General features: G+C 39.4%; 1 protein-coding gene across 2 annotated transcripts in view; it reads left to right on the top strand.

Annotated features, from left to right (window-relative positions):
• Positions 1-13,068, top strand: part of LOC120221181 (protein FAM13A) — a 283,092-nt gene extending 270,024 nt beyond the window's left edge. Inside the window, exons 19-21 of one of the 2 annotated variants that reach the window (XM_039218435.1) lie at positions 4,947-5,143; positions 5,728-5,829; positions 10,921-13,068. In XM_039218435.1, coding sequence (XP_039074366.1) covers positions 4,947-5,143; positions 5,728-5,829; positions 10,921-10,936 — 315 coding nt within the window. In that variant the 3' untranslated portion in view covers positions 10,937-13,068. Of the gene's footprint in view, positions 1-4,946; positions 5,144-5,727; positions 5,830-8,486 lie in introns of both variants that reach the window. The other variant, XM_039218436.1, reaches the window with a different exon arrangement.
• Positions 13,069-13,620: the final 552 nt, after the last annotated feature.

Below are 13,620 nucleotides of genomic sequence, written 5' to 3'. Positions count from 1 at the left end.
GGGGAGGAGGAAGCAGGTTCACAGTATTTTTAGTTTTGTTTTCTTTTTCCTGTCTTTGGAATGGATTTTCTGTATTCCAGAATCTTTTTTAACTAACTCACTGGGTAACTTCCACAAAAATCTTATTTACTGAATTATTAGAAAACCCAAAATCAACTGAGGCAATATATATAGCACACAACAAAGCACTGTCATTTTACAGACCGATATCTTCCTTGTCTTTGACAGTTTGCTGGTGGTGCACTTTCACCACTCTTCCTTCTTTTTGACTTTCCCCAAACACATTTAGTCCTCAGGGCTGATTGTATAATCTGCTCTTAATCTGGGAATATAGTACCATCGCCAGCAGTCACTGGAATATATGCTCTGTTTTCTGCCCTGGTAGGAATTATGGATTTTATGCAGGAAATCCTTGTCCTCAGTGGCTGCTTTTTCTGGAAAGGGAGTGCACACTGTGCCCGGGGGTCTGTGCATCTCTGTAGGGACCTAACTGGCCTGGACCAGGATCAGCCTCTTTCATGGTTTTGTTTTTAGACAGCTGAATAAACTGAACTGCCTTCTACACGGTTCTAGAGATGAAAAGTCAGATTCAATTTTTTTTAAATCCGTGGTTGTTTTTTAGCAGTTATTTAAGTTGGAAAGGAGTGTCAAACCCAAAGCAGAAGTGACTTTCAGGAGTTTCACTTGTCATATATCTGTGAAAGTTCCAAGCTTGGGGGAGTCATTTATTCACTGTAATCAGGAAAGGTGTGCCTTGTTCCCACAAGGGACACCCATTGAGAACTGCCCCATTGTCTTGCCTGGTCTTCATCATTATGATGAAAGGAAGGTGCCAGAACTTACACCATCTTCTCTCTTATTTATTCTCTTCCTTTTCTTACTCCTTAGGGACCTTAATTAAATACTTCATGGACCTAATTTGAAGGTATTAGGCAATGTTTGTGCTCACTATTCATATTATTTTAAGTATATCTTGCTTTATGAAAATGCTCTAAACATAAAATTTAGGCAAATATGCTATATTGTATTTTAAAAATTGGAGCTATTTTCTTACAATAAGACTTGATGTTGATGAAAGAAGACAGATTTTGTCTGGTAATTTCACACAAGAATGAAATCACCATCATGATTTGTGTATGAAAATTAGCAATACTCTTAGAAGCACACAACAGAACTGTTACTAGAATAAAATGTGTTCTTTAACACATCCAAAATATGACCATTAATAATTGCCTCACTAAACAAATGGAAGATATATTAATGATGACACTGTTCCAAATCTTCTTGTTTGGCTTAGTTTATCTTTTACACAAGTATAATTTGGCCACAGCTCTTCTCCTGGCCCATGTGGTGGTCAGAATTTCAGATAATTTTGCAATGCTTACATTACTTTTGTAAATAGTGTTGTCTTTCAGTTCATTTTATTCCAACTAGACCAGATTATTAGCATGTGTTTGGATTGTACTAATTTTTGGCAATTCTGATACAATTTAGAATTTGACGTCGGTGCAGATTAGGAGATTGTATGGTAGGAAACCAGCTGTGTATGAAATAGAGCCATTCAGGTTCTGGAGACTGAGATCTTCCAGCCCAGAAATCCTAGAGACAGTCTAGTCACTTCTCCTTACCAACATAAGAATTTCCTTTAAAATTTATCCGACAGAATAGAGACACTATCTCTAAGAAGTGATTCTATCCTGAAGCTTGAAAAGTTTACAGCAATGGAGAAGTAAGGTCACTCATTCCATGAGCTAAGCACCAATATTAGCTAAAAAGTGATTTTATATTATTAGTTTTATAATTATCATTATTGAAATACTAAGAAATAATATATAATGTGCAATTCCAGAATATAATAACTTTGACAACTATAAAAATGATTTAAAATGATAATAATCATAGTTATTATTAACATATGACTTTCTACTTAATAGGCTTAGTGTTGCCTTCTGGAACAATATGGAATGAGCATAACTGCTAGCTCTTCACATCTTTACTGTCACCTGCCCTGTCCACTCTCACCCACACTCTATGGAAGTTTTTTCTCCAAGTTCTTCTTCCTGTTCCTCATGTGATATGGGTCCCAGACCTCCCAGCCACCCAGCAGTTCTGCTGTATAAACACATACCAGACACAATGATCCCCGGAACTGAACATTATTTTAGGTATGATTTAGCCAGCATGACAGTGGAGCAAAGACTGATCCTGATCTTTATCTGGACACCGCGGGCCATGCTTCCTACAAGTCTATGCCTACATGACCATCAGTGTATAGTGAGTTCACTGTACTCTCCCTAGGGCACATGTGTTCAGCTTCCACACTGCAGACATTTGGAGCCAGATAACTTCTTATTGTTGGGGGCTGGCCTCCATCCACCAGATGCCAGTCGTGCACTACTTCTGCCCCTTTACCAAAATATCTCCAGACCTTGCCAAAGGTACACTGGGGTCAAAATGACCCCCAGTCGGGAACCACCGCCCATGGCCCTATCTCACTGCCTATTTATGTGGTTCCCAGCTTTCTTTTCCTCAGATTGCTTGCCATCTACGTGTCCACTTTTTTTTCTAACCTACATTGTATAACCTTGAATTTTTCCATTTAGTTACTTGTCACACTTCTATATACCAGCCTTGTGAAACTGATTAAATCTAGATATTGTAGTCCAGCATATCAGATATTCCTCCCTACTTTGTGTTATCTATGCATTCTGTGAGTGTGCCTTTTGTGTCTTCATCCAAGGGATTGATAAGTACCGAGCTGGGTCGGGTAAAGGACCTGTTGTAGACTTTCCTCTGGATTCCTGCCACCCCTGCATCATCACCCTGCAGCAGTTTTCACCATCAGTTTTCCTTTCACAGATCAGCTCACCTCAATATTTATTGAAATACAAATATTATGCTAATCCTATCAAAAGAGGAAAAATGGTTAATTTTTATAATTTGTCTTAAAGGAGTCATTGCTAGTCATTGTTGATCACAGATTTCTTTTCAATCGTTCAGACTTTAGTATTGATCACTTCTAGAATCTACCCAATATGCACAACAACTTGATGGTCTTATAATTTGAAGATCTAGGTTTATCATTTCTCCCCGCCCCTCCCCCCCCACCTATCTATGATTTTCACAGCTTACTGAGAATGGTTTTACTCAGCTTTGTCTTTAATTACATGGAGTTCCCATTGTGTGCAAGACACATTCTCACATTTTTAAGTTCTCTTAGGGCCTTGGGGTGTAATTGATTGGGCCAAGACCCCTGACTTTATTTCTTATCTGCCTTTGGCTATAATATTCTCCTCCAGTAATTTGTATTTTTTCTTTTAAAACCGAATTACTAGACTGTTTGACAGACATGAATGAAGCACCTACTATATGCAGGCATTGGCTAGGCTCTGGGAGCATCACTGACCAGACAGGCCCAGATCCCTGCCTCAGTGCAGTTTTCAGTCAGGTGGTTCCACCTGGTCCTTCCTCATCCAGGAGAGCAGGGGGTGGGAGGCAGGAGGCTGGTCTGCGCTACCTCTGTGTCCCATGTAGCTTGAGAGGTCCATATGTTATCTCAATTCTAAAAACTACATAGGTGGGAATTGTTACTTCCTTTTACAAAAAAAAGAGAAACTTTAAAATTATTAATTTCAAAGTCACTTTTACTCTATAAGTTTTAAAATATCTTTAATGATTTCAATTTTTAAAAATTAATAATGAGGCATTTACTTCCAAGCAAAGAGATTGAAGATTTGACATCACAGCAGAAGGGAATCTGGGAAAGCCACCTAGTTTTGACCAGTTTTGTCTTCATGCCTTCAGAGCAGTGCTTTCACCATAGTTTTTCAATAGCCATATTTTTTTATGTTTTATCTTTGCTGTTTATTTGTTTATTCACATTATTTCTCGTTGGAGGCAGCATTAGAAACATACCAAATTTTATAGTAAGAAAACCCACCTCCAGCAGTTTGCATAATTTGACCACCATTGGTAACTACTCCCACCTTCTGTGATTAATTTGCTGCATTGCACTGAAGCCACTTGGTTTAACTCCAACAATTGATGTTGTACTTGGTGTTGTTCACATAGCTATGTCCTTAACCACAGTTTTAAATTTTTCAGATATTAGGATATCCTCATCTGACTGTACATTTTGGCAGTAAATTACGTGTCTTAAATAAATCTTTCATTTAGACTAATACTGTTACACTTAGACTTAACATAGCTTCAAATTGGCGCTAAGAAACTCTGATTTGACTTCATTGTTTTTCTAATTGGATTGCCAAGCAGAGAATATCTTACTCTTCTGAGAATCTTGGATGCTGAAAAATACAGCCATGGCCCTTGGAATCTCCTTGAAAAAAAACTTGAGTTTTATGATCCCAATATGGGAACTTAAAAGTTTTGCTCTTTGCAAAACTTTCTTAAAATTGTGTGCATCAGGCAACCACAAAATATTTTTTAATCTCAACTCTTAAATACAAAGGCTGTATTGTTTAATTTCTCAGGATGTTCATAGCTTAATAAAAAACACATTTTCTGAGATCCACAACTAATGGAATCCTTAAAGCACTGATTGCTGGTGGTGGATTTTTGTCATGTGTTGTCACAGAGCTTGGGATTTTTAGATTCTTTTACTACAGTTGATTTAGGGTATAAATTATAATGGTGGTTCCTTCATATCCTCAGTCTTGACAACTATTAATTGTGCCATACACTATTTTTTTATAGTTTTATAGTTTTTCCCCCCTACTGAGTGGCTGTATTTAGTGTTAGTGTTATTTAGTGCGTTCATATAGATGCTCAGTTATATATTGATAATGTATATTTGTGTTGCTAAATGTAGATACAGAAGAAACTATATGTGGTATCTAGGTAATTAGATGATTGTTACCTGGTACTTATAATGAAAGAGGGCCAGGAAAAGTAACCAGGATTTTACTGGGGTTATTTTGCATCTCCAGGAAGAAGATGAGGGCTCTGAAGATGACAGCAACACAAAGCCAGACCTCACAGTCACTCTGAAAACCGATTTCAGTGCACGTTGCTTCCTGGACCAATTTGAAGATGATGCTGATGGGTTTATTTCCCCAATGGATGATAAAATACCATCAAAATGCAGCCAGGACACCGGGCTTTCAAACCTCCATGCTGCTTCAATGTATGTATGTCATTTTGATGGTGGTGTTGAAATGTTTTTGGTGAAAATACCGTTTTTAAATATTTTAGCCTTTGTATCTAAATAAGTTGTCTGACAAAACAGAAGTGACATACCTGGGGTACATCTGTGTGAATAGAATGGTAATTTTTTTTTACTTCCGCTCAGCATTTGTCTATTCTCCATTGCATGTTATTTGAGGGAGCACTCAAGATCTTGCTTCAACATTCAGGTCTCTAGAATGACACTGTGTGGTTCTGAGCTCTTCAGCGCATCATTTAACATGTACCAAGTGCAGAAGTCATCTTTCTTTCAAAGCAAAATATGAAAAAGTGCCATGGGCACTAAGGTTTCATAGGTAGCAGGAGCTTTGCGGGAGCCCTTGGGAGCTCTGTCTGTCGTCAGGGTGCTTTGGCTTTCAAGGGATGGGAAACCGTCATTTCTGCTGAGCCTCGGCTCCCTCAACAGCTTTTGCATTTTCATGCTTCTCCCCTCCTTCTCCACAACTCTGTTGAACTGCGCATTTATTATGTTTATAACAATTCCAATTTAACCCAATTTTCTTGAAATTTTTCTGCCTCTCCTAGACCAGAGCTCTTGGAGCATCTTCAGGAAATGAGAGAACAAAAGAAAAGGATTCGAAAGAAACTTCGTGATTTCGAAGACAATTTTTTCAGACAGAATGGAAGGTAGTGCATGCTTCCTTTCCCCTCGCTTCTCCCCCTCCACACACATAGCCCTCTTTTGTCCCTGTCAGATCTATGCAGTGCTCCAAAGCTGGGAAGCCCTCTGCATCCTCTCTGTGACCTCGTCCCTGGGTTTGCGCCCAGGGTCCCTGGCAGTTTACTGCGAGATGGTGAGGTTCGTATGATCCTTCAGCAAGATAGTATCCAAGACTGATGTAAATCCAGCGAACATTTATAAAACTAACCTGTCACATCAAATTCTAATCTTAATGAGCAGCTTGAAGCCAAGTTTCCAGTTGATAGCACTGGTTTTTGGTTCTGGGTTTGGTTTTTTGTCTTCATAAACTAGAAGGAGAAATAAGGAAAGGGCAATTCTAAACCTTGATGTTTTTAGGCTCATTTTAAAAGCAAAAGTGATTGTTGTCAGGTTTGAATGAAAAATATACAAGAAGTCCACAAGATTGACAGGGTGCCTTTCTCTAGCACATTTCAAGACATGGTATAATCAACCTCGTAGAATGTTATGCTAAGGAATAGTGTCCCCTGTTTGCTAGTGATGCAGACAGCCCTTACTCAGGTTGCAGTGTGAGACAGGGAAGGACAGGGAGTAGATTTGCATCTCTTACATAGAAGTTCAGTTTTAACATTTTAAAATGATTTCATTTTAATCCAAATTATTTAAGCAGTATAAATATAGTTTCTCTTTATTTTTTTTTTCTGAGAGAGAGAGAGACAGAATGTGAGCAAGGGAGGGTCAGAGAGAGAGGAAGACACAGAATCTGAAACAGGCTCCAGGCTCTGAGCTGTCAGCACAGAGCCCGATGTGGGGCTCAAACCCACAAACCGTGAGATCATGACCTGAGCCAAAGTCGGATGCTAACCAACTGAGCCACCCAGGCGCCCCTAGTTTCTCTTTAAAAGGTCCCCTTTCATCCTTCTCAAAAGTATTGGGAAATAAAAGTACTGTACCCGTCAATTATTTAAAATGTGATGTATACCAGTTTATTTCAGTTTATCATATGCATTTTTTATTTTTAGCATCCTGATTTGGATCTATGAATTTTTATACATATATACTTGCTTTTCTTTCTCCATGCATTGTATGATAGATATTTAGAAAATACAGACAAACAGACAAAAGAAATAACATGCAAAATAATAATAACTGATGACAACCCAGAATTAATGTTTTTTTCCATTCCATTCTTCTTCCTAAACGTATTTTTTATTTGTTTATCCTTTTTTTCCATATAATTATAGTCAATGCAGATATCCTGTATGTGAGGAACTATATAAAACTATGTAAACTTCACAGGTTTTAAGAAAATACAGTTAATGGAAATTGATAATCATCATAAAGTATATATGTATGTATGTAATCTGTATACCCAGTATTGGGCTCAAACTCATGACCCTGAGATTGAGTCCCATGCTCTTCCAACTGAGCCAGGCACGTCCACCATCATACAAGTTTCAAACTTTGACTTCAGACATCGTTAAGTCTGGTCCCATTATTTCATATCTGAGGACAGTGAAACCCCTCAAAGATCAGGACGAAGTCAACTTTAAGATTGCTATTCCTTTCATTGCCTTCTGCTGAGAAGCCATCTAGAAAGTTTTTCTTGAACAAGGGAGGGGATGAATAAATGAACTTTTAGTTCATTGAACAAAATTTTAGAAGCCCCCTGCTATCCCTTTTCTTATATTTTTCTCTTTAATTATTTTTTTGAGACAGTACAAGTGTGTGGGGCGGGGGGAGGGCGGAGAGCAGAGAGAGAGGGAAAAAAAGAGAATCCTAAGCAGGCTCCACACAGAATCCTAGGCAGTGTTCAAACTCGCAAAGCTGTGAGATTATGACATGAGCCAAAACCAACAGTCGGTCGCTCAACCAACTGAGCCACCCAGGCATCCCTATTTCTCTCTTTAAGAAGAAAAGGAAGCCTGGTATTTGAATGTTTGACATGTGCATTTCAAAATGAAATGAGAAGGGCTGGGCTATACTGCTCAGTGGTTGAGAATGTAGCCGGCAGCACCTTTTCATCAAGCTCTGGTGAGGGTTCTATTAGATCATGGATACAGGGTACTTAGCACAGTGCTTGGCCTACAATAAACTCTCAGTACTTGCACATGTAAAAGGTATGCATATAAGATTACTCAGTAAACTGTAAAGGTTTATTAGTATTATGTGGTCCAACTGCTGAATTCTAAGACTAATTTTATAATAAGCAGGATATTAACTCTGTTTTTAAACCTGTAAATTATGGGTATGCCAGTTGCTAACTAGAAACTTAAGGTTCATAAGATGAAATATATAAAAGTGAAAAAGCATTAAGTATAAATAAAGGACTTTAGTCTATGGAGACTTTTAATGCAAATTCATACATACCAACAGCTGAGAGAAAACATTGCTCAGTTTTTAGTCCTTCAGATCATTCTGCAAGATGGCAGATTACCTATAAAAAGTCAGTGCACAGTGCCTTCTCGGGGAAGCTATCCTTCGCTGCTTGTCTAAGCCCAGCATCAGTCTTGATACCAAGTGACACTTTGGAACACCGATTCTACAGGTTGATAAACTGCAAAGTTTCTACATGATGATAATTCACCTGATGAGTGGTATCATCTAAACAATCCTCAGCCCCCTTTCTTTTTGTTTCCATTAGAAGTGTCCAGAAGGAAGACCGCACTCCTATGGCTGAAGAATACAACGAATATAAGCACATAAAGGCAAAATTAAGGCTCTTGGAGGTGCTCATCAGCAAGAGAGACACTGATTCCAAGTCCATGTGAGGGACACAGCCCCAGCCCGCGCTCAGGGGGCTGACGGTGCAGGCTGGACTTGCCACCCACCTCCCCTGGTAAATAGCAGCTCTGCGAACGCTGGCAGGCAGCGTGGGAGCGGGACCTGCAAAGCACGCAGGCCTACTGCCTCCAGGCCTTCGGGATCAGCTCCAGTGTCCATTGCCTGCCTTAGAAGCTGCCCGCATGGAAGAGGGCAACTTGCTTTGACTTAAGACTTTTGGAAGGGACAGTCAAGATCCCGCAGGCGCACGTAGACACTGTAGGGGAGGCTTTCCTAACGCTGGCCCTGCCAAGTCACTACATTGAGACACACTCATCTACAGAGAAAATACACTATTCTTCCCCGGATAACTGAGAGACAGGAGACCATTCTCTGTCTAACTGTGATGAAAACAAGCTCAGGACTTCCCTCTGGAGAACGAACAGGCGATGCAGGTCCATGTTCTCTTTGCACCCAGTAAAGTGGGAACACGCGCTGGAGCCCTGTTTGCTGCCTCGGCCATTCTTGTGACCTTTCCACAGAGCTGCGCCCTTCCCCGCCCGTGTGAATTGTGTCCCCTTCAGTTCTCAGGAAGATGGAAGCTGCATCTGCCCAAAATGGCAGCGCAGTCATCTGTTTGATGGTGTGTTTCTTCAAGACTTCCTCAGCTGGCAAAGTATTTTGATTCCTGACTAGGACTGGATCATCTGCAGAGGATGGAGGGAATATAGCTATATTAATGTTGATTTTTAATTCAGGCAACAGGTCGAAGACCCTGGAAAATTCTATCCTGAACATGGATTGCACTTATCAGTCTCAGATTTTAGCACTAAACACTAAGCAAGGCCAGCATGCTATGACATCCTGTTTGGGGCTTGGTTTCATTTTGGCTCTAACCAAACATAAAAGATCTTGCTTACCTCTTAGCTTAAGTGTTGAGGATCATGAGAGAGAGAAAGAAAGAGCCTGTGTGCTAAGCCTTCTGAGTACTTACCAGAGTTTAATTTTTTTTTTTAAAGTAATCCTGCACTAAAATCCCCTGAGGTGTAAATGTAGCCCTCAGAACTGAGCCCAAGGTGGAATCTAAATCACACTATTTTCAAGATCGTGTACGTATAAAGAGAAAAATAATGGTGTGTGGTCACTTATGACTGTAATTTTTTTCAAAGACTGTGTCACAAAGCTGTCTATATTAGACATTTGGGGAAGACCAGGGAATTTAAAACACCAAACCATTCATCTCTCACTGTGCTGATGTCACCTGTGATTTGTTGTTCCTTTTTAACCTTCTGCGTCTGCATTGAGGAAAGTGATTTCTGTTTCTGCCTGTCCATCCAAGCCCCACCTTTGTGCTTTGTGAGGTTGAGCTCAAGTGTCTGCACACCAGCCGCTGGTTGCCAAGAGAAGGCATTTCAGCAGGCTCTGCCTTTTGAAAATCATGTCGCAGGATGAACAGGAGAGCAAGACTGCCCTCCTCTGTTTTGAGAGTTGTTTTCTTAAAGGGTACTATTTTGTTTTGTTTGATAAGAAGAAGAAAATAAAGAGAACGATAAACCCTATACAGACCAGTTGTCAGTTTCAAAATGGGCTCTTGAGAAACTGGTCGGATTGGATTAATAGCAGTGTTTTCCATTGCTGAGGTGAGGTAGAAGCTGTTAGTTGAAAATCGTCGGGAGGGGGGATAAAGAATACCTTCAAGTTTGCTCTTAACAGTAATCATATAGAGAAGCATGAGCTGTGTGTTGGAAGTGCCCTGTTTTAATCCACACATTTAAAGAAGGTACATAATCCTACAAATTTAAATGTACATGAATATATAGTTTGGTATTCTTTGCTCTACTGTTTACATTACAGATCACTATAATTTCAAGGAGTTATATTATAAATAAAATTAAGCACTTTAGGACATTTTCTATTTTTGAAATCTGAACATGAATCATTCACATGACCAAAAATCATATTTTTTAAAAGAAATACATGTCTGTCCTTTTTAAGTAATTATTCTCTTAAATAAGCTATAATATAAATCAAATCATTACCAGTTAACCTTTAAAGCACATCTGTTTAAGAGTATTGTTTTGAAAATACTAATATGCTACCTACAGATTTTAAAAGAAAAAATGCTATATAAATGAGAAGCTACTAAATGTTTGAAACCTGTTGTTTCTGCCAAAGGTAAAATAAGTAGAAGATTTATCCAGGACTCCCTATTCAAATTTGTATGACCGAATAAAAGAAAACGCCAAGTTGCAGTCAAATAAATTGTGTATGGAATGTTGTTTTCCTTTGTAATTTCTCATCTATCTACTTCGTAGAATGGCGCCCACATGAAAAGGCGGAAAAGCCCTGTTTACACGGATCCTATTTGAAGACATGGCAGTAGGTTCTGGATCTGCCAGAAAGGCTGAGGCAAATTTGTTTCCACAGCAACCATTTCTGCAGCCCAGGGTCTCGTGGCCCTAGAGGCAGTGTCTTAATTGGCTTCATACAGAGTACTCTGGGCTGGGTTTTCTCCTTTGCTCTCTTGGGATTGTGTGTGTGTTTATTAGCGCATGCCAACAAAATAAATGTCAAGGGTTATTTAATAACAATGATAAGTAAAGCTAAGGCATGAATAAACTTGATGGTATAATTGTAAGAATTAGAAATAGCAGAGGCTTGTAATTTTCACAGGCATTTGCCTTTTGTTGTGTTTAGTCTGGAGTAAACATTGAAATGAATGTTTATATTCGGTATGGTATCATTACTGCATTTCATCTCTGCACCATTTAGTTCGAATCTCACTTTGCAGACGTGTATGTGCAAGGTTTAGGATCAGGGCCTGCTGAGAAGTTTTTCAGACAGCTGGTTTGTCTTCAACTGGTAGAAGAAAGCTCACACAATCTCAGTGATCTCCCAATTCAGGGGAAATTTCTGTGGAAGACCAAACCAAATTTCAAACCGGGGAACTAATATTTTTTTAATTGCTAGCTATAAAATGCATTGAGAGCTAAAAAATTAGATTTCTTCCCTTTAGTTGACTGAAGTCTAAAGATTATTATTTATTGCCTAGGCAGGGCTCAGCCATGTCTTTGTGTGTAACACTGGTGTAATTTTTGCGTTGTTTCGTTCTGATGCAATTCTTGCGCGGTGGCAGAAGAGGCTCCTGCAGGGTGTGCCTGCTCCCAGGTGTAGCATTTCTGGACGAATGCCGCAGGGCTGTGCTTAAATCATAAATGTTGCACTGAGATGTCCTGAGGCCAGCAGTCCTGGAGCCCCTGAGGGCTGAGCATTTGTTAGTGTGGTTGAGCTTGGAATTCCTAATAAGCTGCATATTTAGGTTTATAAAAGGGGCAGTCATGGTGCCAGTTAGGTTGGTTCTTTCTGGAACTTCATAGTTCTCAGCAGACAGAATTGGGCCCAGTATCCAGAACTGATCAGATTTATAAGGAAAATCTGATCCTTTGTTTGTTGATGAACTTAAGAGATTCTTAATCTGATAACAAAGATGCCACTTTTCTTAACAGTAGCACCTCACTACTTTTGATGGCATGTTTATACTTGAATACCATAAACTATTCACTGCTTTACAAAAAGTTGGTGATAGTCTAAATTCTGTTTTGGTTTCAAGATGAATCTTCCTGACACACTGCTTCCTGGATTTTAAGGTAGTTTCTGCATCATGATCAACACCTCCTTGATGTTCTTTTCAGTATCCACTTGGTTACATCAATAGGGGGAGACAAAACCGTACTAAAATGTGAAGCCGTGTTCCTTCTGAAGCCCACATGTGTGGCAAAACTCACAATGTGCTGTTTTCTTTTATTCCCTTCTTTCATGTTTTCTCCACTTGATCCACAAAATGAGTATATTTTGATATAAGACTAGCTACATATATTTTCAAATGTTCATTCAAATTGTGCACACTCACACTTTGCATGGTGACCAACATGGCATGCTCCAAACAAGAATGATCTATATGTCAGGCAGTGCACTGGGGCACTGGCCGCCTTGCAGAGTCCCTAGAGTGTGCCTGTGGGCACCTGCATTCTTATACCACGATCCTTCATAATAGGTGTGCATAGGCTGAGGTCAAGATGTACACAAACATGTATGAAAAATGAAATAAAAACTTGTATACCTACAAGTTCATGTGGCTGTGAAGCTGCAGTTATGTCTCTAGAAACTCTGATTTTGCCTGGAATCCAACCTGTTATGGTCATGCTGGTGTCTTGAGAAATCAGTTTGGCAGATCTGTTTCTCAGTCTGAAAGCACCTATACACACGGTCATGAAAATCTCCAAGAGCAGATACAATTTTAGTTAATAACATGGGCCCAGAATGTTTACATGACATGTAAGCAGAAAGTATTTGAAATTACAGTTGTCCTTTTTTAAAATGTAAACTCAATGAAAAATGTTATGTACATTTTTGTACATGACTGTATTTTGTATAAACTTAAATAAAATATTTTTCACTGTGAATGTTCTGAAATTTTTGACAAAATCAGGAGCGTATGACAGCTGTGTGTGCCCTGCTGTTCCCTGAACTCCCCAGAAGCTTTATGAGGATTAAATTTTTGTTATTCTGTTTCCAGGAAGGTCACTGCAAGGTGAAGCAAACTCATTACAAATTAGGCATGCCCATGGATCTAGGTAGGAAAATGGGCTTGTGCTCTGCTCTGCTGCCTTTAAAAAGATTCATGGAAAGGGCTGAAGGGGCAGAAGTGAAGGCACTAAGCTAAAAGAAAACTTGTTTAATTACATATATTTACAAAGTCAATGAGGCCGTTATAGTAAATATATTAGCCACTTACTATTCTGAAGCTACTAAGGCCAGTAGAATACTAGAACTCAGAGGAAAAGGCACATTTGAGTTTGAAGTGAGCCTCTTGACCCATGAGTCATCTGCCACAGGCCAGGCACTGCCTCATGAGTGCCTTGAACAGCCTCCAGAATTGGGGGGCACAGCTAAGAACACATCCCGTGATGGTTAGGCATGCAGGCATGCAGGTATTCTTTAAACCACGCATGTCA

This window comes from Hyaena hyaena, unplaced genomic scaffold (genome assembly GCF_003009895.1).
Source record: "Hyaena hyaena isolate Hyena2069 unplaced genomic scaffold, ASM300989v1 scaffold_764, whole genome shotgun sequence".
NCBI classification, from domain to species: Eukaryota; Metazoa; Chordata; class Mammalia; order Carnivora; family Hyaenidae; genus Hyaena; species Hyaena hyaena.
The sequence above is the reverse complement of the archived record's forward strand: the minus strand, read 5'-3'. Positions and strand labels throughout refer to the sequence as shown.